At 35.1% G+C, this 26,080-nt stretch overlaps 2 protein-coding genes across 2 annotated transcripts; one reads left to right on the plus strand and one right to left on the minus strand.

The window, feature by feature from the left end:
- Positions 1–330: 330 nt before the first annotated feature.
- Positions 331–1,542, plus strand: LOC117336609. The gene has a single exon (XM_033897221.1). It carries the CDS (start codon positions 331–333, stop codon positions 1,540–1,542), a length of 1,212 nt encoding a protein of 403 aa, XP_033753112.1.
- A 3,592-nt stretch (positions 1,543–5,134) lies between these two features.
- Positions 5,135–26,040, minus strand: LOC117335810 (HORMA domain-containing protein 1-like). Its single transcript, XM_033896011.1, has 20 exons — positions 25,817–26,040; positions 21,594–21,645; positions 20,810–20,954; positions 19,338–19,438; positions 18,873–18,893; positions 18,460–18,486; positions 17,549–17,613; positions 17,225–17,376; positions 16,506–16,609; positions 16,235–16,245; positions 13,226–13,370; positions 12,834–12,972; positions 12,406–12,506; positions 12,091–12,207; positions 11,737–11,802; positions 8,906–9,069; positions 8,464–8,587; positions 7,780–7,875; positions 7,364–7,474; positions 5,135–5,666 (listed from the first exon to the last, which is right to left on the minus strand). Exons 2-20 carry the CDS (start codon positions 21,639–21,641, stop codon positions 5,568–5,570), a joined length of 1,836 nt encoding a protein of 611 aa, XP_033751902.1. The 5' UTR covers positions 21,642–21,645; positions 25,817–26,040; the 3' UTR covers positions 5,135–5,567.
- Positions 26,041–26,080: the final 40 nt, after the last annotated feature.

Raw genomic sequence — 26,080 nt, forward strand, 5'->3', positions numbered from 1 at the left:
CGGATATATCTGATAAATAGGAATACAATGGTTTCCTTTCCCATATATATATGCTACTTAACGGAAGTCACGTATCGGATTATTAATCACCCAGAGGAAATCATTGATATTTCCCTTGGATATACACTGTATATACATTTTAAATTTACATTTCATCACAAGAAGATCTTGGTGTAGACATGTAACGATTTTCAAAAGAAAACTGACTGCACCGGCATAACAACAACGAAGATATGAATACCAGTTCCTTAGCCGTGGGCTCAGATGAGTTCCTTATGGAAGCAGAGGAGAAAGCCTACTTGGAAAACTTCATACCTTTCACTATTCATGATGGCGTTTATCTTCGTCGTTGGGACGATAGGAAATGTGACGGTTTTGGTTATCTACTTCATCAGATATAAACCGTCGACATACCGGATTTGTATTCTGACTCTTGCTGCAATCGACTTATCCAGTTGTACCATAGACGTACCAGCCTATATTGCTGAGGAGAGATTTCGTTACACGTATCGCCATGGCGTACCGTGCATTTTGTTTGAAACGTTCCACTTCTACATTCTAAGCTTCTCCTATATGATGTTGAGTTTCATTGCGATAGAGAGATATCGCCGGTCGTGCAAACCCTTTGCACACCAGATCACTCTGAACGAATCAAAAATAATTTGCCTAGTCCTTGGGATTTCGTGTGTTTTCATTTCCTCGCCCGGTATTTGGATACATGGAATCGTCCTTGTTCAAGTCGAGGGTGCAAATGTTACTGGTTACCAGTGCGACGTGATCGACAAATCCTCCACGCTCACAAAGGGATACTATGTTTTATGCTTGCTTCTTCTTTTAGTTTCGTTGGTCATCTGTGGGACTATTTATACACTTGTTGGTCGAGAACTGATGAAAAGAAGAAACGAACTGAAAAAGCATTCTCCAAAATCAGCCGTTATTCCATCTGTGGCAAATGAAACTACCGGGGACACCACTACTGCTTCAAAGACTCAATGTACGCCTGAAGAACAGGTTAATGAAGAAACGTCCTCGCATGAAGTTGTGGACATCGAGTCAGACCAATTAGACAAAAGTGAAACTACTTCAGTTGATCACAACAATAAGATAACGAGCACCGAAGACACGTCACACATCATACTAGCCAATCAGAAGCACAAACCTAAGGGAATTATCATGAAGAAGCATAAAAATAAAAAGAAGAAAACTATGAAGTTAAAAATGGCGGACGATTTGAGAAGGAAACGATACAACAAAAGCGTCAGAATAACTCTGATGTTTCTTGTAGCGTCGATTCTGTCTTGTTTGTCCGCATTTCCTTTGCTTCTGCTCCAGACGATTGAGGGTATCAGTTCGTCGGCTATGAATTACATGGAAGAGAATATTTTGTGGTTATCAGTCATGTTGGCAAGATGTCAGCTTTTGAATCATATATTTAATCCGTTTGTGTACTGTTTCATGGATGAGAAATTCCGTAGCGAGTGTATCCTGCTTTGCAAACGTTTTAAAATGAAAATTTCGGAAAAGTGTTGCGGAGGAGTTTGAAAACTCGGTACAGTAAAATTATAGATATACATGTACTAGACATATATATTTAATTATTTCTAAATTATGATATAACATTAAATATGTCAGAAATATTTAATTCACCAAGTAATCATATAAACAAAGTTTCGATGCCAAACATTTGAAAGGGCTAATTGTGCGTTATCCTCTAGTTGGCAATTTATCCTAAAATAGCCGTCCATACGATTACCATAAAACTATAAATGCATGTGGTCTGGCACCGTTGCAATAGAAGTGTTTGTCAAATTGCAGCTCAAAGATTCTCATTGATATATTTTTTGAGTGGAACGTTTAGAAACTATCTGCTTATACCACAGGCATCTGCTTCTGGTAAGCATTGATAGATGGAAATATTAGCCCCTACTATAAGTAAGGGGTTAATATCAACAGTAGGAGTAGAGGCTAATATTTTTTTCTATTAATACTAGCCAGAAACAGACGCCTGTGCGTTTACTTTAACAATAGATCAATATAGGGTAGGGTTATGTGTAGACATGATAAATGCACGTTGCAACAGTCTAATGCCATTTTCGATGAAGCATATTTGACGATGTTATTTGAGTCGGCTCCAAGACGAACATGTGCGATTTTTTTTTAATCCTTTTGACGTGCGTAAGGACTTAGAGAAAGTGGTAGGCCGATTTGAATTAAACTCTGCATCTAACATTTTCTTATCCAGTCTTCCGTTACATGCCATAATAAATGCTCTAACATAGAAATTGACATGTCCATACAACGGTACAAGCTCACGGCAAAATCTGACTGAAAGCATCACGTCAATTTTAAAGTGATTATGGTGTGTATCTTGCTGTGATTTCGACACGATCGAATTAGTATATTTTATTTTGTATATTTCTATTTCTATTAGTTAACCCCCGTTAAAAGTTTGCCAATGCAAAGATATCTGGAGAAACAATGTACCTCGAAGGATATGAAGAGAAGTTTAAAAAAATGTTTCACCAGTAAGACAGTGTAAAGGAAATAAGCGACATGATTTTTCAACTGAATAAAACTATATCGAAATATTCTGTTTACCATGCTGAATTATTGAATACAATTGTTTCAACTAAATAAAGAATTTGTTGTTGAATTAATATTAATCATTTCTCAAATTTATTTTTAAAAACTGAAAAGTAATTTGTTTTCTGACATCATCATCATCATCATCATCATCATCATCGACCCCTAGTACCAAAAACACAAATGAACCATATCCTAAAACAAAGTTTAAGGAAATGTCTAAGGTTGCTATGGATACAAAACAGCTTTCAATTTTATGACTAAATCACTGTTGAGTTGCTGGAAAGATAGATATACGTAGTACTTGCATCCATTTGAAACTGTTACCGAAGTCACCTGGAATGAATGAAACGTGTCACCAACAAATGAGAAGCAAAGCAGAACTGCGGCAACCTGATGGCGATATAGACTTGTCTAGGGATCGGTTCCCCGTAAAAACAATGAGTATTCCTTTAGAATATGCCATGGTATTTTTGTGACTTACATTTACTAGGACAAGAGGCCCAGGGGCTTTAACTGTTACCTGAGCTCTGATGTGTACATTGATAGATGATACTTTGCTTCGAAAGAAGGTCAAGGTCATTTATTTGAACAAACCTAGCATGGTACTTGCTTAATATCATGACCCTGTGCTTCTTAATTATTGAAAAGAAGTTGTTTAAAGATTTAAACACATTGGACACCTGTGACCTTGAAAGATCAAGGTCATTCATTTGCACAAACTATGTACGTGTAGCCCTTCATTCCAGCATGCTACCGGCCCAATATCATTATCATTGGCCTTCTGATTATTGAGAAATTATTAATGGACAGATGACGGACAAAAGGCGATTGCAATAGGTATCTGGAGACTTTGACTGAGGTAACATAAAAATAGATACAATGTATCTAAAAACTCTTGTTCTTGCTGATGAAGAACAAGAGGCCCAATGGGCCTGTATCGCTCACCTGGCTCTACAGCAACTTTGAAGTTGATTGAGGTCATTTCTACAGATACTATGCTGATTACTTCTTTATTCAAATATCATAGTAAGCTAAGTTTATTCATATTAATAAATGTTCTAGTCCTTCATTCCAGCATTTTATTGGCCTAATATCAGGTCTCGACCTTGGCTATCGCAAAATTATTGTTTACAGATTTAAGCGGATTTCACCCCTGTGACTTTTAGTGAAGGTCAAGGTCATTCATTTGAACAAACTTTGTAGCCCTTCACTCCAGCATGCTACAGGCCCAATATCAAGTCCTTGGGCCTCTTGGTTATTGGGAAGAAGTTTTTTGAAGATTATAGCCTATTTGACCCATGTGACCTTAAATGAAGGTCAAGGTCATTTATTTGAACAAACTTTGTAGCCCTTAACCCTAGCATGCTACAGACCCAATACCAAGTCCCTGGGCCTCTTGGTTATTGAGAAGAAGTCGTTTGAAGATTATAGCCTATTTGACCCATGTGACCTTTAGTGAAGGTCAAAGTCATTTATTTGAACAAACTTTGTAGCCCTTCACTCCAGCATGCTACAGGCCCAATATCAAGTCCTTGGGCCTCTTGGTTATTGGGAAGAAGTTGTTTGAAGATTATAGCCTATTTGACCCATGTGACCTTAAATGAAGGTCAAGGTCATTTATTTGAACAAACTTTGTAGCCCTTAACCCTAGCATGCTACAGACCCAATACCAAGTCCCTGGGCCTCTTGGTTATTGAGAAGAAGTCGTTTGAAGATTATAGCCTATTTGACCCATGTGACCTTGAATGAAGGTCAAGGTCATTTATTTGAACAAACTTTGTAGCCCTTCACCCCAGCATGCTACAGGCCCAATATCAAGTCCCTGGGCCTCTTGGTTATTGAGAAGAAGTCGTTTGAAGATTATAGCCTATTTGACCCATGTGACCTTGAATGAAGGTCAAGGTCATTTATTTGAACAAACTTTGTAGCCCTTCACTCCAGCATGCTACAGGCCCAATATCAAGTCCCTGGGCCTCTTGGTTATTGAGAAGAAGTCGTTTGAAGATTATAGCCTATTTGACCCATGTGACCTTGAATGAAGGTCAAGGTCATTTATTTTAACAAACTTTGTAGCCCTTCACCCCAGCATGCTACAGGCCAAATATCAAGTCCTTGGGCCTCTTGGTTAGTGAGAAGAAGTCGTTTGAAGATTATAGCCTATTTGACCCATGTGACCTTGAATGAAGGTCAAGGTCATTTATTTTAACAAACTTTGTAGCCCTTCACCCCAGCATGCTACAGGCCAAATATCAAGTCCTTGGGCCTCTTGGTTAGTGAGAAGAAGTCGTTTGAAGATTATAGCCTATTTGACCCATGTGACCTTGAATGAAGGTCAAGGTCATTTATTTGAACAAACTTGGTAGCCCTTCACCCCAGCATGCTACAGGCCCAATATCAAGTCCCTGGGCCTCTTGGTTATTGAGAAGAAGTTGTTTGAATGAAAAAGTTGACGCCGGACGGCCGGACGGACGGCCGGACGACGGACGCCGCACCACGGCATAAGCTCACTTGCCCTTTGGGCAGGTGAGCTAAAAACAATACCATTCAATAAACATGAACAAATTTATTAACAAAGCAAATTCAACAATTTTTGAACACGTAATATCACAGTATGTTTCAACAATAATCATTTGAAAAAATGCTTTTTCACAATAAAAACGGTCAACAGTTTTGGCACATGATAGTCACAGAAAAAACAATATTCAAATAAATATGGCAAATATCAACAAACCTTGTAACAAAAATCTGTACATTCTACTCGTACAGAATTTAACTCGGATAAGCTAACATATCCTAACTTAATGAAATATATCAATGGCATCATTTCCCATTCAACATCAATTGGCATTGCTGAAATTAAATGAAAAAAAAAAGAAAGAAAAAAAAGAACTTTCAATAAAATCTTGTCATTAAAATTACAGATAATAGCATTTAAATCAAGAGTGCTTTGCATACATGTCTACTTCTTGTATTCTTTGCCATCACACCATAATTTCTCTTGCGACAATGCTCGCTTTCCTCTTCGTTGTTCTTGGGCCATCACACACATCTTGACTGTCGCAAACATCAAATTCGTGATTCTGTCATCAAAAGAATATAATATATTAATGTTATCACTCTTACTGTCTTTGATATTAACATTTGGCCAAAAACAGATAAACAATTGGACAGCAATCAGATCTAAGATTCATTGGACTCAATTTGTTGGCCTTAGCACTATCGAACTGGTGCTGTTTTTCTGAGAGAATGGAGGTACTACATGTTATTATAGTTGGCAATATATTGCAAGGTTGAAAATTTCCCTCATTTTCATATAGATTGGTTGTGCCTCCTGCAAAAAGTATTGCTAAAGAAATTTACATGTGTTTCTAATTAAAAATCCCAGACACACATAATTATATATTTCTCTCATACTTCACAGGTCAATTTTTCCGTTTTTGGTAGGGAAAAGATAACACCTGTCTTTTACCAGGATAGGGAAGAGACAGCTCATATGCACTATGACACCACTCACAATAATGTTACGTCATAATTGTAGTATGTAGAGTAACCACTTCACAAATTGATAACATCAATTTTGATGCACTTTTTCAAAGAAAATGATGATAAGTGTGAAGAAAAGGTTTCACAAAACTTTTCAATTTTTTTTTTTTTTTTGAAAGAGTTTGAGTAAAAATAATCAAATATGGGCCTGTACCATGGACAGGGATTTCTCTTACCCTGGACAGGGATATCCGCAGTTTTACTGGGGTGAGATTTTCTTATCACAGACATCACTATGACCTGACCCGGAACGTTTGAGTGTTAATATCAGTATTATTCAGAAATTAAAATAAGTATTAATTATCAGAGTTAACTGAGTGTTTGGTGTCCTTTTTGACAAGCTTATTGGAATTGTATTTTGTATGAAATTAACATTGTAAGGTGTAAAGCGTCTGCTGCAGTCTTATCACAACTGTCATCTGCCGTCCACGTGTTGTTGTTACATACGTTTGGATTTGGTTCACACTTGGAAAACAGGATAAGAGAAAAATAATCATTCACCCATTTTTAGGATGAGATAGGGGGGTCTCAAACCTCGGGGACAGATTGTTAAGTTCCCGAACACTCGACAAGCCTCGTGTTTGGGAATTTAACAATCTCCCCTCTCGGGTTGAGATCCCCCTATCTCACCCCAAAAGGGGTGAAAGATTCTATTAATCTTAACCCGGGGATATCTTAAGAGTTTGGCTAGTCAGCACTCCAGCCTCGTGCTGAGTATAGCCTCACTCTTGCACTCAGGTTGAGATATATCAGTCCACAGGACAGGTCATCTAAGATTATTTAAATCTCATTTTTTAAACATTTTACATTAAATAACATGACATCTCTTGTTAGATTAAGCGATTGAAAACATTAATGGTCAACCAACTGAGAAAACAGTGGATTATGTAGATGTTGAAAAGCAATCACAAAAGATACCTATCAATATTCTAATTTTGTCACGACATGTTAGTCACCTAAATATCAGCACCCCATTTCAGCAATATTTAACACCAAATAATGGTTGCAGTGACCTATATTTTGTATACCATTAGGGTTTACCATTACACAAATCATGAAGACCATATATGAAATACTAATGTAGTAGAGTAAATGCTCCAGAATAAGTTTTTGTCAAATCTAGGTCAAAGATCAAACTATATGCCACAGTGACCTACATCTACTCTGGTACCTCCAGGTAACTAGACATATGTATTCTTCTAAAAATATGGATATTTCAAATATGAAAACTCACTCCATCGACCTTTGAGATTGCCCTTTTCCTTCCTCTCTTTTTGGCTGATGGTGGTTTAAATTCCTCTTCCTCTTCATTCATTTTAGGGGATAGTCTAGGACTGTGTCTCACCTTGGTTAAAAATATTCAGCAAAAGATGTGATGCAATTTAGGAAAATATATGAACACTGAACAGTAAAATGTCATTGCTTCATCAGCAAAATTTTCCCTTCATTTTTCTTAAAGTGCAATTAGCTTTTATTTGCAAAATTGGGAATCTTGCATCTAGAAATATCTGTCTTTTGCTGGTAAATTATACATGTATTGTGAATATAAATTACATTACTAAAAATCTTGATATCCAACAGATAGGATAACAAAGATTTTGATATCTACATCAAACCTATCTGCAGTCCTGTGTTTAACTCAAACTGTACCTTTTCAACAGGCGCTGCTGGTTTCTTCTTGTTCTTTTTCCCTTTCTTCTTTCTTGAAAGACTGATACCTTCTGCCATCTCAGTCAGCTGAGAAATCTATTCAAGTAAATGATATGTTTGCACATTATTTAGATATTGCAAGTAACTATCTTAATGATATTGAGGGACATGGACTTGGTGTAGTGGTGTAAACTGAAGTATTCTGTCTTGGTGATCAGGTTATATCATGATTTTGATACCTCGATCAGGTCAGGACATGAGTCATAAAACTGACTTCCTTTGTCATTTGTGTTATTATGTTAATCATGCAAGATTTAACGTTATATGCATAACAACCATACATATAAAACAATATAAGCATTTACTGAATGTTCAGTTGCCCGAAGAACTAAATCTGATTTATATTTCCAAGAACGAAAGAACAATAGATGTAGATACCCTTCCGGCCCCTGATAAAATAAAGGAAACAGTGACCTTGACCCAAAACTCTGGAACTCGAAATTGTCTGAGATATTCCGGTTCTTAATTTATCATGTGAAGTTTGATCAAAATCCTTCAAGAAATGAAGTTACTAGAGTGCTGACAATCGTTGGCGTTATGTACATCTGTACATCGTACGTAAAAACAGACAGAGGGGAAACCTACAGTACTCCCGGTTTTACATGTAGGGCACTTATAACATACCGGTACATCTTCCTTAGATGTTGGCTGTGTCTCACTTTGTTGTTGTGGCTGACAATTTTTCTTCTTGAAGTACCTTGGTATACCTTCATTCAAAATCTTACTCTTTTCCACCATTTTTCCTAGTCTTTAATTAAAAATATTTTCTCAGTTTAACTAACACAAGTTATTGAAGTACATTTTGTATGTCTCTGTGTTTTATATCAACATTATGTATTAATTAAACAAATACTTCTACAAAAGAAGAGACTATCAAGCCAAATTCAATTAAATTCATTGCATATAGAAGCTGAAATAGAACATTTTATGCTGTGATTTTTTTTAATGGGTGATTGGAATTATGTTGTAGACATATTTAGATTTTGTCATGTGGTTTTATCATGTATATTTTGAAAAAAATGGCAAGTATCAATTTAAAACTTCATCCCAAAACCTTAAACCATACCTTTTTCCTTTCCCTGCATTACGAATGAAGCCTTCTTTTTCCAACCTGTTCATGAGACCTTGAGCCACAGTCATCTCCACACCAAGCCTTCTGGCAAGATTAGGTCCAATCACCCTGTTCATCTCAGAGGTAGCCATCAAGGCCCTTCTCCACAGACAAGTAGCCTACATTCATAAACAAAATATTGCAGTAAAACTGTTAATTTTTTTTAAAGGTTTTAATGAACATGTTTAAAATCACCATTGGAAGTACACCATTACTGTATTTTATTCTAATCTAGTGAAAAGACAGAATTTCAATTGAGATACATGTAGGTCAATTATTAAGAGTAGCAAAAATACCAACACGGCTGTTGTGACTAGAATATATGCATATAGTTCTTGTATCTTGGGTACTTAAATGTTTTTTTTTTTTTTTTTTTTATATTTCTTTTATTTTCAAACATTTTACATGGTATACATAAATAGACATCAACAAACAATCACTTGCACACTCGCACCCACAGCCTTCAAAAGATCATTGTGTATGCTATGATAGGTCATACATACATACATACATACATACATACATACATACAAGCATACATAGATACCTACATACCTACATACACACACACACACACCTACATACATACACACATATATACATACATAGCGAGGCATAACAGATATACTTGCATATGTAGCATCATGACATAACATAGTACAACATAGCGTAAATAAACATAACATAAACAGGATTTTCCCTCATATTTTGTTATAAAAGGTCCTTTATAAATAAATCAAAAAAATCAAAAAAGTTTTCTGCATTCAAATGACAGATTTTAGAATTAACAGTACATCCTAAGGATGCAGAGTGCAGAGACGTTTAGTTTGGGAGGCCTTGATGGATTTTCTGCGTATAGCACGCATGAATCCAGTGTCAGGGAAGATCCTGCATACATAACATACATGTACATACATACACATATATATACACACACACACCTATACACACACACCCATCCTCACACACACCCTCACAGACAGAAAGGCAGAAGACACACTAAGGAAGACAGATAGGAAGGGAGAGAAAGGAAGAGAGAGGAGGAGGTACCATTTCTTAATTACATACATGTAATTATTGCATACATGCATGTACAAGAATATTGTAATACAATATGTATTAAGAGATAAAATACTGATAAATCACTGGGCTAGTCAGCGATACAGACCACAACAGTCAGTGTTATGATATACAATAATAGAAGATAAGTAAAAGAAAAGTAAGTTACCTGTATTTATATAATAATACAGTGTATATAAAAATAAGTTTAAGACCAGGGTAGGATGTGTAAAAGACTAATACAACTCATAGATCCAATAAAGGCTTCCACTTCCTCCAGCCTAAATCAAATTGTCTTTTACCATGGTCACTAAGACTGTTATACATATATTTTTGGACTACAAAATTATCTTTAATTACATTAATGAGAGCATTGATATTCAAAGAATTGCTAAGACATCTGGTTTTATATATGTAATGTTTCATAATGATTAAAATTTCATTGTCAACAGAACTACAATTTTGTAAAACTATTCCAAAAAGAAATGAGTCTTTATTATATGCAAAAGGTATAAACAACAAATCTAACAAAGTTTCAAATTTATGAAGAAGAGTTTGCACCTCCTTGCATTCCCATAAGCAATGTATAATTGTCTCCCTTTCCATATTACATAAAGTACACATAGTTGGGTACTTAAATGTGGTGTGGAGAGTGATAGGCATGATGATTAATATTTCTTTGGTTTTTAAGCTACAATCTGCTTTATCAAGACTGTCAGTCTCACTGGGAAATCAGAGTTCCAGGGGAAACACTAACCCTCGACATGTAATTGACAAAACTTTTAAATCATGGAAACAAATTCTAATCCCTGAACATGAACAGATGTGCAAATATAGAAAGTCCTAGATTTCCATAAATCTTGTAAAACTAATGTGAAAAAATGTGAAAGTTCATTCCTTTTAACACTAATGACTATAGTGTAAAATCTCTGAAGATTTGGTAGGGAATTTTAGGCATATGGACACAGATGAATATTCTAAGTAAAAAAAAAAAAAAAAAGATTTAACTTTTGTTAAGATATCTAACAAGACGTGCTTTTGTGATTGCAAGAATATTAAAAGAGAAAACGATGGATTCAGTATGAAATTTGATCTATCAAATCATGCACAGTGATTTCCTGAAATTCTGAAAGGTTACAAAAGATATATCACAATATGTATTATGTTGTGACCCTTGTACCCTGATGTGTATTGTATTGTTAGTACCTCAGTGATATACAGCTCCAAGTATTGATAAATTGACTATGATTAATTAACATTTCTACCACAATACCCTGTGTTATTCAACTCTCAGACCATCAGTTAATCATTACAGCTGTTGATTAACAATCTGTTTATACCACACGTGGTATAAACTCTGTACGCATTTTGATTGGCTAACATGGTGAACTTTGACCCAAGCTGCAATTGTTATTGACGTCATCAATAATCTAATGACGTCACATCACCGGGTCCTGGACATCACCGGTACACTTTATTTGCATACGCGAAATTATACTTGGCCACCTTTCCCTTTGATTCAAGCCGATATTCTTGTGGTAGAAACAGGTCACACGACTCGAAATTGTTGGATATGGAATTTATTTCACACTCGTAAGTTATTTTTCAAAAGTTGCAAAAAACACTCGCTAAGCTCGTGTCTTTTGTAACTTTTAAAAAATAACTTACAAGTGTGAAATAAATTCCATATCCAACAACCACTCGTTGTGTAACCTTTATTTAAATACCTGTATTCCAATTGCTGATAGTGTATTCAGATAGGGATCTGTTGGTTCTTTATCTTGATTTCCTGGCTACAACGTTAATTAAATATAAAAAAAGCAAATTTAACAAACAAAAATGCTCAAACTTCTTCAATTTAGAAAGATCAGGAAGTTTGTCCAAAATTATGGGATGTAAAAAAACACACATACCAGTACTGATAACTATAGTTTTTGAATAAAAGTCATGGTCTTACATTAAATTTAACAAATGATGTATCAAGGTAGCAAAATAGCTGTCAAAGACAGGAGAATTACTGATTACTGTTATATAGTTTTACTTTAGTTAACACAATAATATTGCAAATGAAATTACTCCACCTCTCCACAGACTTCACAAATGTGCCGTGCAGGAGCATCAGTCTCACACTGTACAAGGAAGCATACTCCATGTTGCCACGTATTGCAAACTGCACACAAAATCATTAATCCATCATCCTACAAAAAACAAATATTACAAATGTGAATGTTTTGCCTTTTAACAGATCAATAGGAACAAAAGTTGTGGATTGTGGGATAAATTTTCTTTAATTTATACCAGGTATCATCAGCCTTGCATGCACCTTTAAAGCAGTGCATGAAATTAAATTACTTCTACCTCAATCCGAAGGGTGACAAATAAATAAGAAAAAATACCTCATTACATCCACAAGGGCAACGAACTCCCATCTCCTCATCCTGTGCTGACATTTGACTCTTCTGTGATCCAGTTGTATCAATAGCACGGTCTGTTGAACCTTTTGTGATTATAAATAGAACTAGTTAACATTTTCTAGTCTTGCTTTGAAATTTTTCCAACACTGCTTGCCTTTTTCTAGATGTTTAAAAATTGAAATCCAGTTTATCTTGAGCCCTTCACCTTTAATTTCCATTGATTTTGAGGATGACAACTTACCTGGTACATACATTAATTATCCAATTCCTTGTGTCTTGGTTAGACATCTCTTGCAATTTTAGAGATATATCATATGTTCTTTGATTAAATGTTTAACATTTGAACTTATGTTTTTAAAGTAACAAGTATATACAAAGTATATTTGATCATTTTATAAATAGTGACTGACCAGGCATAGCAGGCATTTCTGTTGGTACTACCGCATCTGGTGTACGGCATTTCTTTGATTGCTTTCCAAGAAGAGATATCTTTTCTGTTGAGCTATCTTCATTAAAGGAATAAACATCCCCTTCAATGATTTCTTGATCCTAAAAACAAACATAACCAAAAGCAACAACTGAGTAAATTATGGGTCCAATTTTGTGGGTTTTTTTTTGGAAATACATCAGTGTGCAAAGTTCAATAACTCTAGGTTGTGGCAAAAATATTTTGCCCCAAAATTATGTAGCATCTAGAAAATATTTTGCCCCAAAATTATGAAACGAACACATTGTACCCATTGTTCCATTTTCTAGAACAGTTTTACTGATAAGAATCTAATGTATAGAAAAAAGTACAAACCTCTTGCTCCATTAATTCTCTATCTGGAACTTCCACACACATTTCTTCCTGCACAGGACTCTCAACCTTTTCTTTATCCTCTTCTTCAACTGCGTCATCTTTCAGTTCAAACTGCTTACTGTCAGTTTTTATTCTCATTTTTATTCTGAAAGTTTAAAATACAAAATGTATATACAAACATCTACAACGTATAATATTCATCTTTATGATGCGGTTATGTATGAATTGTATTGATTTGATGATCAATATGTAAATCTGAAAGAAGAATTTTACCTTGCACCTTATACTCATCTTTGTATTTGACATCAATCGTCATACTACAATATAATTTTCATGAAGTACAATGGTAGTAGTTAATGTTAATGGAGTTCATATGATTTAACTTGTACATTCCTACAGTAAAAGATGTAATGTCCCCACCACTTTTTGATGAATGAATGTTCTATCAGTTCAAATGAATATATTATTGGACTTGCATATGAATTGATCTTGTATGCAGCATTTGCATGAATGTTTTTACTTCTCTGCATGTTAGTTTGAATCAATTGTTAGATTCATAACCATTTCCACAATATTCTGACACTACACATACACATTGAATATACAAAAATGTGTTAACCACAAACAAGTAATCAAAAACTGCATATTAAAATGTGCTGGAGACAGTTTGTTTTTGTATTGTTATTAAATCAAGCTAGTCTATATTTGTTTGCAAGTGTATATCTTGCATCTAAAAATCATAAATTTCTTTACTAATTTAGGGAAAAGAAATACCAAAATGTTATTGTTTACTTTGAGATTAAAGTGTTATTCATCTGAATAACTTGGATCTAAAAATCATAATTTTTTATACTAATTTCAGAAAAAGAAATACCAAAATGTTATTGTTTACTTTGAGAATGAAGTGTTATAATATATATCTGAATAACTTAGCTCAACTGAGAAAGTTAGCTTATCAGATGTGACATTTTAGGTGCTACTGCATGTGTATTCAAATGATCAAATTTGTACTGGTAATAGTTTTGATTATTGGTTTATATCAAAAGCAACATAAAAACATGCATTGTGAACATAGACTTAAAACTGAGTGAAATGGAATTATTATTCAAATGTTGAAAAAGTTTTTTTGGGGGAGTCGGTAATTATTAATTACAAATAATAGCAAAATAAACTTGTAACAGAACAAGAGATCCCAGAGGGATCTTGGCGCCCACCATTGAATGATCTTTATAGGTTCCATGTCAGATTGATCTTTTCTCTACTTTTCCCTTCCTCTAAGTCTTACTAATCTGTGTAAATTCAGAAACAGCCCTCTAGTACTTTTCAAACAAGGGCAACCTATATATAAAATTTAAGATTTAGCAATAATGGCTGTCTGTTGGCCATGTTGTTTTCCGATTGGTCCCAAAATGCAATACCAGGGACCAAGGGGAACCTACATATGAAATTTCAGAAAAATCCCTTCAGTACCTTCTGTACAATAGCGATAACAAACTTCAATTTTCAAAATACAAGATGGCTGCCTGTCAGCCAGGTTGTTTTCTGACTGGTCTCAAAATCCAATATGCATAACTAGACACAGAGGGCAACCTACAAATGAAATTCAGAAAGATCCTTTCAGCAATTTCTGATTAATAGCGATAACAATCTTCAATTGTCAAAATCCAAGATGGCTGCCTGTCGGCCATATTGTTTTTCGATTGGTCTCAAAATGCAATATGCATAACTACGCACTGAGGGAAACCTACATATGAAATTTGAGAAAGATCCCTTCAGTACTTTCTGAGAAATAGCGATAACAAACTTCAATTGTCAAAATCCAAGATGACTGCCTGTCGGCCATGTTGTTTTCCGAATAGTCTCAAAATGCAATATGCATAACTATGCGCCGAGGCAAAGCTACAATTGAAATTTCAGAAAGATCCCTTCATAAGTTTCTGAGGAATAGCTATAACAAACTTCAATTGTCAAAATCCAAGATGGCTGCCTGTCGGCCATGTTGTTTTCCAATTGGTCTCAAAATGCAATATGCATAACTAGGCACCAAGAGGAGCCTTTATATGAAATTTCAGAAAGATCCCTTCATAAGTTTCTGAGAAATAGCGATAACAAACTTCAATTGTCAAAATCCAAGATGGCTGCCTGTCGGCCATGTTGTTTTCCGATTAGTCTCAAAATTCAATGTGCATAACTAGTCACTGAGAGGAACCTACATATGAAATTTCAGAAAGATCCCTTCATTAGTTTCTGAGAAATAGCGATAACAAACTTCAATTGTCAAAATCCAAGATGGCTGCCTGTCGGCCATGTTGTTTTCAGATTGGTCTCAAAATGCAATATGCATAACTAGGCACCAAGGGAAACCTTTATATGAAATTTGAGAAAGATCCCTTCAGTGCTTTCTCAGAAATAGCGATAACAAACTTCAATTGTCAAAATCCAAGATGGCTGCCTGTCGGCCATGTTGTTTTCCGATTAGTCTCAAAATACAATATGCATAACTAGGCACTGAGGGGGACCTACATATGAAATTTCAGAAAGATCCCCTTATTAGTTTCTGAGAAATAGCGATAACAAACTTCAATTGTCAAAATCCAAGATGGCTGCCTGTCGGCCATGTTGTTTTCAGATTGGTCTCAAAATGCAATATGCATAACTAGGCACCAAGGGGAACCTACATATGAAATTTCAGAAAGATCCCTTCATTAGTTTCTGAGAAATAGCGAAAACAAACTTCAATTGTCAAAATCCAAGATGGCTGCCTGTCGGCCATGTTGTTTTCAGATTGGTCTCAAAATGCAATATGCATAACTAAGCACCAAGGGGAACCTAAATATGAAATTTGAGAAAGATCCCTTCAGTACTTTCTGAGAAATAGCGATAACAAGAATTGTTTACGGACGGAGGGACGGACGGACGGACCACGGACCACGGACCACGGACGCAGGGCGATTTGAATAGCCCACCATCTGATGATGGTGGGCTAAAAATAAGAGAGACAATACTTACGTATGGAATTGCTAAATGGGGTTGAGGCAAAATTATTTGTTGACGGATAAAAATGGTACACATTATTAATTGTATTCGAGTAATTGTCAGAATCGAATTTGTTCCCTGTTAAACTTATTTATCTGTATTTAATTTTTCATCCGAAAGTTTGCAAACAAACATAATTTTCTTGATGTTAAAAAAATACAATAAAATAGTAAATATCAGTAGACAGCAGTTATACACATCTAGAAGTACAGAAGATATGCTACATGTTCACAACATCACTTACAGTAGATACATCTCCAACTTTGATGTTCATTGGTTCTTCATCAAACACAAATGTATCACTCTGTGCTGGTTTGAAACCTGGAGGTTCATAATCTGCTGGTGTACCTGTTGGAGAAAAAGGCTCCGTTTAACCCTACATGTATATACCCAGCAATTGTCAATACAAAACATGAAACCTTGGGCTCATTGCAATTTCACAAAACTTTGTAGTTATTTATTTCCAACTTTGTTATAAACATACCATACTTAATTAATCATGCCTTTTTTAAAAAGCAAATTTTTTGGTTGACTTCTCATATATAAAAAAATATAAACAGGTATGTTAAATGCCACATAGTTAAATGATTGCTTTCCTTAAAAAGATTTAATTAAAACATAGTGAATGCATCATAATGATTGAGCTTTTATTATAGAGTTGATCACGGTTGGGGGTTTCGAAAAAAATTTAATGCCAATATGCACACTGACTTGGCATTTCCAATAGCTCTCTTGCATGTAAATTCTTTAATATTTTATATTTATTTACTTATGTTCAATATGAAAACAAAAAAATGTCTGAATTCCTGGAGGCAATTAATTTTCAAATTGCAGTCTAGTTTTAATTGTATTATTCTTGGTATATAATTTTTTTTACACAATTTTTTTTACAAGTGTAAATTCTGACAAGTTAAATCAAGCTTGTTTCATGATATTTATGTTTGTATCGACAAAAATACACACAGTCATCATAGTAAAGTAGTTTCATGGTCAGCATCACATCATCTGGTAAAGACTTCAAGGTCTGGGTCAATACAACCATTGTTCTCAACAGCCTGATGGTAGCTTTCTTAGTCTCCAAAACCGAGTCAGCACTAGCAATCTTCTTTTCATTTCTGAAAATTACATATATTGTATAAAAAACTTTGAAGATGAATTTCGGAAATTTGTTAAGTTACTGAATAAAAAGTTATAGTTAAAATCAATATGAAGAAATTGAGGTCACTCCACACTCACCTTATCTTACAATTAGCATTTATATCACCAATTAATCTGTTATAGTCTTACCTATAAACATCCATTTCTGCAGTGTTTTTATATGAGAATTTGAAGGTGTAAGATTCAATGACTGTCTGCAAATAGAATTAAACGAGACATTTACAAAAAAACATTTATAAATGAAACATAAAAATACCATAATACATGTAAATGACATCTTTAAATTTATACAGTGTAATGTTATGTAGCTTTTTTTCATTTAATTTGTAAATATAAATAACATTTAATCGAATCAAACAGAATTTACATGAAAAAGGTTTAAACTTACGATATAAGCATGGTTATTTTAAATAAATGCACAAAATTTGTGTTTTTAAGTGCACTGCAGTGAGCGTGCTATTAAGGTTGGAAACTGAATAATTAACTCTGTAGCTTTATGTAGTCAAATTTGACATTTATCATAGGCAAAGAGCTATTCTAATGACTGCAAAAAAATGTTTTGAAACAATGTGATTGTAGTTTCATTCAGGTGTTATGTACAGTGACATTGTATATTGACAAGTTGTGATACATTTCAATTCTAACCTCAGCGACTTTGACCCGTAGTACAGGTATGTGAAAGCTACATTTCACTGTTGGCAGATATTGCAACTTACTGTTGCTTAAAGTTTCATTCAAGTTTCTACAATCATGAACATTTATAAGCCCTGGAAAAGGTGTGTCCCAGTTCCTTGCCAGATTTTGTCATTTGACCTTGAACAGTGACCTTTACCTTGACCCAAGTGATGTGAAGCAGCACATGTCAAAACAAAGTCTTGGGATGGTCCGTACCATATTGTATAGGTATGCATGATCAGTTTCATTGAGTACTAGATGGAATGGGATGGACATGAGTTGATCAACTCTATATTACTTATTATGAAAATTTCAAACTTAAAATATGAAATCTAATTCAACTTGTTGTTCTTTCATTAACTTACATCAGGGTCTTCTGCATCTATGTATATCTGAAATAAGATGAAATTATAAATTATGATACAGATTTAAATTTTTTACTAACTGCATGTAACAGTACACAAAATCATCAGACTTAAAATTGAGTATCAGAAAACTATCATTTAGTCCTCACAAATTTCTGATTATAGACTTGCATAATAGTGTGTAAAGTAGTTATTGCAAGAATCAATGTACAAGGAGAGAAATATAGGCTCCCATTAAAACTACAATGTACGTATATACAATACAACAAATATTCAAAGTTCATCTGAAAAAGATCAATCCATATTGAATTATCATAACTTAATCACTGTTTTATGACATCCATGTGATCAGGGTTGTGTATTATTAGATTAAACTTTACACCTGAAGGTAACATTTTGTAATCTATACTTACTCCCATGATAAGCATTCTCAGCTGAAAAGGAAAACAAAAATCCACCATGATAAAGCATTTTTTTCTAAATTGAAAACCTTATGAGTGAGAATACACATCTGTTCCAGCTGGCTAGAATGCATATCATTGATTATATAGAAACTCTACAGAGATTTTTTTAATATAAAATCACCCTTTTGACTAGAATCAGGTAAATATCATTGACACAAGGAAACTTTTATACATATTGTGTATACAAAATTAGCATCCCATTCCAAATGATCAATGTCCAAATACAATTGTCCTTATACAGAGAAACATCAATAAATAACTGTAAATCCTGGATACCTACTAAACAAATTTTCTGGAAAAAGTTGTTTATGAATATTGATTGACAATGAACAAAAGTTAGTATGCTCGGGCAAATTGTGCCATGCAAGCTAAAAGGTCAAAAAGAATCATAACTAGCCCAGTGATTTATCTTACATATTTCTTGTCAACAGCATCAAAACATCCCTTGACCCACTTAATGACTTGGGAGGCACCTGGACAAGCACTGTCATCTCTCATAATTTTGAGATTTAAACCTGGAAGAAAAGAAGAAAATTCATATCTGGATTAAAATATGGAATCATTGACAAGATAAAAAAGGAAAAAAACAAAAGCAAAAAGCAATGCTCTTTGTAAAGTTTCTTAGATTAGCTAGTTACATTGAATTTACATGGTTATAATAAATCCTACATATAGTTTCAAATTGAAAAGCTCTAGAATTTGTGAACAAGGGTCCAATGGGCTGGAATCGCTCAGCTGCTATCCAGTGGGCCTTTTTATACATAAACATGATTAGAACAAGTGTATCAGAGACCAGATATAAGATCTCAGGGCCTTAATTGCAGTTATTTGAAAAGGTATCTTTTAAATATTTAGGCCATTTTAACTCTTTCACTTAACTCATGGTCAAGGCCATTCATTTCAAATAACAGGTCACTTTTGGTTATTGAAAAGAAGCAATGGAAATATTTTGGTCCATTTGACCTTGAAGGTAGGTCAAGGTCATTCATTTGAACAAATTTGATAGGCCTTCACCCCAGCATGCTACAGAACCAATATCAGGTCTCTGGGCGGGAGGACAGACGACGGATGCCACGCCACAGCATAAGGTCAGATGCTCTTTGGGCAAGTAAGCTAAAATGGATGGATGGACAGAAGGAAGGACAGAAAAACAAGGCCATGCATTTATCATTTCTTTCATCAAAGTTGAACTTAAGGCTTGATCAACATCCAAATTGGAATTTACATCCCTGCTTTTCTGACATATTATTACACCATTGGCATTGCAAGTCTTTTTTTCTCATCTGCCATTACCATTTACCCTATCACCAATTTGGCTCAGCCCTTAATACATTGAATATTGTTCTTAAGTTTGAAGACTTTCAAAAAATATTTGGGAGTTATTTAATGGCAAATGATAGTGTTTTTCATAAATCAAGGGACAATAACTAAGTTTGGTGATAATCAGATAATATGTGCATGGAAACAGTAGAAAACATTTTTTTTTCTTTGATCATGGGGCCATAGCTCTGCCAAATACCATCCAGCAAATCTGGCAATCGAACTTGGCATTAACCTGGTAATAAAGTTTGAAGAAAATCTGTTGACAATTGTTCCAGTTATTTCACAGAAATGGCAGAAAACAATGTTTTAAGTTAATCAAGGAGCCATACCTCCATCAAATAAAGCCAGGTAAAAGTTGCAATCAAACTTGGCAGAGCTTTCAGGCTTTAAACCTTGTTACCAAGTTTGAAGAAGACATTTGTTGCAGTTATTGTACGGAATTGAAGCGTGACAGACAGACAGTCTCAGATGGCCAGCCTGACAGATAAACCCAAATTAATATCCACTGTTTCGGTGAAAGCAGGAGATAAAAAGCGTACATTAAACCTTTACTTTTGTCTCACCTTCAAGGCATCTGTCACCAAATGCATGTTCAGGAAAAATTGCCCTGAGGTATGCAATATTGGAAATTGCAACTGCAAGCAACTTCTTGACAAATAGTGCAGACTGCTGTTCAGTAACTTGTTCATTTGGAAATATTGAAGACCACTGAAAAATTGATAAAACATATAAACATTGATGATAAATCATCACAATAATCAGGTATACGTATTTGATTCAAAATAAATATCTTCTAGACTTTGAAAATATATTGAAAATATGTGACAATTGAAGAGTGAATACTACCATAAGATTTAAATATAAGCTGTCACCAGGGTATATTACTATGCATTCTCTATAATGATAACCAGAAGTTTGTTTAAAAATTACATAAATTCAGTTAAATTTGAAGAACTCATTTCTTTATTCAAAAGCAAAATTTTAAGGAAGCAAACAAAATCCCAAAAACTATTAATGTCTGCATGTAAAACATACACATTTTGTATAATGTCCTTTCCGAACCATTTTTGCTGTAGGTTATTTTCAAAATATGGAATGCATAGATCTACAAACATACACTTCTGGCAATAAGTATCAGTCTTCCTAAGATCAAGAAGGAAGTACTTATTTTTGAAGGCTAAAGCTCAAAATATTGGTTGCAAATATCTCCTTGTAAGAGATACCCTGCATGTATCTATTTAGATTATTCCTAAGAGTTAATATTAATGTGAAATGGAATGGGAGGTGTCCTGGATACAAAAGACAACATGGATTCATTTTTACAGTTGACACCAGTATTTCACCTACCGTATTACTTTTCTCCTGGGGTCTTTGTAGTGTGGCCGTGCACGCCATTATCCTGATAAGAAATAATAAACAAAGATTACGGTAAACAAGATACATACATGTGATAAGCTACATAATAGTTATCTCATTAGAATTAATAGTGAAAAGCACAGGAGAATGATGATTTATAGTTATAAACATTTGTAGTAATCTCTATACAAAATGCTCCGTTTATGGCATTATCATTAAAAAAATATTTATAGCAATCTCTATGAAATATTTTTTATGGTACAATTTCATAGTCAGTTTGTTTGCTCCTTTAGATTTGTTCAGTGAGTTTATGGCCCTGCAAACAACCAGTGTCGTTTTGAGAGAGGGTCTCCATGCAGTGGTTGTCACATATATATATGATATCCAGCATTCATAATTGGGATAAAGCCAAACTGCTTAAGGACACAACAACGATTAATAGCTCAGGACAATTTCAGCCATCGGATTTCAGCTTCCTGGGAAACACAAAATGCCCCATATGGTGCTGGGAATCATTCAAACCTCACAACATATGGATCTTCACTGGAGATTGCATTGTCAGATGCTCTACCAAATAAACAACTGAGATTGCGAAATAGTGTATGTTGGCCATGGTATCATCTAAATTGATCTTATATTACTAAGCAACCTGAAAATGACAACACTTTGTCAGCTTCTCTCCCTCAACATCCCCACCAATTTCCAGCTTGATGATACCGGCCGGCGGCGTGGAGAAGTTAGAGCCGAATCCCACTGGTGGAACTTGAGAAGTTTAAAATAGGTGTTGTTCAGGAAAACCACGATTGTCATCGTGATGACTCATCAGTGGCATAGCTTCAATGCATGAGAATGTAACAAAAAACAAGAGGCCCAAAGGGCCTTAACGGTCACCTGAGATTTGAAATATTTCGGCCAACTAAATTGACCCTTTTTGGCCCCACCCATCAGTCCTAATGGGGTCAGTCTATGAAGAGTATTTGATTCTAACATATAGTAGATAAGAAGATTTTTGAAATTTCAGTCAATTTGACCCTTTTTGGCCCCACCCACCAGCCCCTGGGGGTCAACCAGGGCCAACATGTACATAACATCAAACTGTAATCCCATGCTGATAATTTGAACCAAGTTAGAATGAATTCCAATACAAATCCAACAAATAATAGTCAAAAATGTGATTTCCCTATATAAACTATAGTAAAGTTTACCCCCTCCCCAGGGGCAAACGTGAGACCCCAGGGTCATGAAATTCACAATTTTGGTAAAGCACCTTAAGACCCTTCCATCTATGAAGAATATTTGATTCTACCATATCTGAGAGTATAGAGAAAGATTTTTGAAATTTTAGTCAATTTGACCCTTTTTGGCCCCGCCCACCAGCCCCTGGGGGTCAACCAGGGCCAACATGTACATACCATCAAAATGTCATCCCATGCTGATAATTTGAACCAAGTTAGAATGAATTCCAATAGAAATCCAACAAATAGTAGTCAAAAATGTGATTTCCCTATATAAACTATAGTAAAGTTTACCCCCTCCCCAGGGGCAAACGTGAGACCCCAGGGTCATGAAATTCACAATTTTAGTAAAGCACCTTAAGACCCTTCCATCTATGAAGAGTATTTGATTCTACCATATCTGAGAGTAGAGAAGAAGATTTTTGAAATTTCAGTCAATTTGACCCTTTTTGGCCCCGCCCACCAGCCCCTGGGGGTCAACCAGGGCCAACATGTACATACCATCAAACTGTCATCCCATGCTGATAATTTGAACCAAGTTAGAATGAATTCCAATACAAATCCAACAAATAATAGTCAAAAATGTGATTTCCCTATATAAACTATAGTAAAGTTTACCCCCTCCCCAGGGGCAAACGTGAGACTCCAGGGTCATACAATTCACAATTTTGGTAAAGCACCACAAGACCCTTTCATCTATAAAGAGTGTTTGACTCCACCATATCTGAGAGTAGAGAAGAAGATTTTTGAAGTTTTAGTCAATTTGACCCTTTTTGGCCCCACCCCTCAGGCCCCTAGGGGGTGGGGACCATATAATTCACAATTTTGGTTGACCTTCAGCCATAGAAACTTTCTGCCAAATTTCATTGAATTTTGTTAAGTGGTTTTGTAGAAGAAGTCGAAAATGTAAAAAGTTTACGGACGTACGACGCACGACGGACGACGACGGACAAAAGGCGATTAGAATAGGTCACTTGAGACTTCGTCTCAGGTGACCTAAAAACCTGGGGGTCAGGATGAGAAAAAATTTTACAGCCTAAAAAAAAACCCCGCCTATGCCAATTTAACTCCCACTTATCAAAAATTGTATCCCCGAAAGATTGCAAAATTTGTTATAGTCATTTCATTTTCTGAAGTTTTGGCCCCCAGATCCCCCGCCAAAAAAAAATTGGCTCGCGCCTATGCCTACGCGCTCACATTACCACTAAATGACTGGACCACCGGGCACCCCCCCCCCCCCCCCCCCCCCTTTTCAAATTCCTGGATCCGTGCCTGGTCCCATATCAGATCTTTGAGCTAGGCGTAAGTGTGACAGGGTTCAAACCACAGACACAAGTTTATAAAATATTTACAGTTTTAATTACAGGCCACATACTGTAGAACTGATTTTTAATCTAAATTTACTATTAAAATCAACTGACAGATTACTTTGGGTCCTAATCTCACCAAGACCATTTAAATATATATACTAAATCTTGAGGACTAATACAACAGCTTTTTTTATTCTACATACATATTTATTCTGTATTTGTATCTGAAAGAGTTAAATAGTGACAATCAGTTCTTCTCTGCCAAATAGCTATAGTATCAGATATATTTTCAGTGGCAGTTACCAATTTGTCATGTGATTGTTTTCGAACCACCATGACGAAGAAGATAGTAGACTTTTTCTACAAAATGCCTGTAACAAATGTGGAAGATGAAATGCCAAACGCTGATGTAGGTCATAATATATGGTCCCAATGTTGCATCAACTACAATCTCAAACCAAGGATAAGAATCGGCAACATCGCAAACAGATGTCCCAATTTCAACCAGAGAGAGTTGCATAGGACTTTTCAGTTTATGGACACCAGGTCTTTTATCCCATTATATAAATGTCTGGTAAGATCCCAACTTGACTACGCTAGTCCTGTGTGGGCACCTCACTTACAAAAGCACATTGACAAGATAGGAGTTCAAAGAAGAGCAACCAAGTGCCTCCCGGGAATGAAGGAATTGACCTACAGTGAGAGGCTGGAAAAACTCAGACTACCAACATTGGCATTCAGAAGAATTAGAGGAGATATTATGATAGAACTATACAAAATAATAACCGAAATATATGATAAAGAATGTTTTAATGGTATCATTTTATGGAAGGATGCTGCTGAACGCAACAGTACCAGAGGACATACCAAAAAAATATTCCCTAGACTATCCACAAATACGCTAAGAAAAAACTACTTTTCAAACAGAACAGTGTCAATCTGGAATGAATTGCCAGAACACGTTATATCAGCATTAAATGTAAACTCCTTCAAAAACAAACTAGACGATCACTGGAAAAACCAAGAACTTTTCTTTAATTACAAAGCATCAATTAAATCATAAAAAACAATGTACAGTAGACCAGACAGAAGTACTATATCAATCAATCTGTATTATGTATTATTTTGAGTCTGGTATAGAGGACTTTAAAAGTCCTGAACCAGAAATAAACTTATCTTATCTTATCGATCTTGTTCTGGAATCTTAAATGCTTTGATTTTGGTTTTTTGTTTGTTAAATTGATAAAATTATGACGATCTCGTGACTTCACACGCGTCTAAGAATGTAAATTGTAATATTTCCTTTAACATCACCACCACCACTTTGTAGCACTCGATACCACCAGTGATTCTCAAGAAGTTTAAAATGTGTTTTACAAGATGGTGGCCGTCTTGGATTAAGGACCCACCCGAAAAATAAAAACACTTGGTCAGGACCATCTCAAGAAAGATCCTGTCGTGTTAATCGAAATCACGAAACTGAGCTTATTTGTAAAGAACAGCAACATCACCACCATGCTTCAGATACATCTTAGACCAGACAGCTATTGTTGTCATATTCACATTACTTTGATTAGCATTGATATAATCGATACAACGATGTATATCGATCAATCGCATTATTTCCATAAAATGTTCAATCGAGATGAGTCGACGAATATTGTCTCACCTGTCTTCTCTTTCTTCTTGAAATGCAGACGACAATATCCCACAATGCTTAATCACGGAACTGCGCGTGAAAACAAATCCTTGGCATGAAAACGCTTGCTTATATCAAAAACCGATAGGCTCTCCTTGATTAACCAACAAAATGATTTAATAAAAATCTGTCATATCGTTGTTCACGTGTTGTTGTTTTTAATTTTGAATATCGCGCGGTTTCAACGTTCATCCAACGTAAGCTTTGAAAACATAACATCTCAAGCGCTTTAAA

The sequence above is a fragment of the Pecten maximus genome, chromosome 10 (assembly GCF_902652985.1).
Source record: "Pecten maximus chromosome 10, xPecMax1.1, whole genome shotgun sequence".
Taxonomy (NCBI): Eukaryota; Metazoa; Mollusca; class Bivalvia; order Pectinida; family Pectinidae; genus Pecten; species Pecten maximus.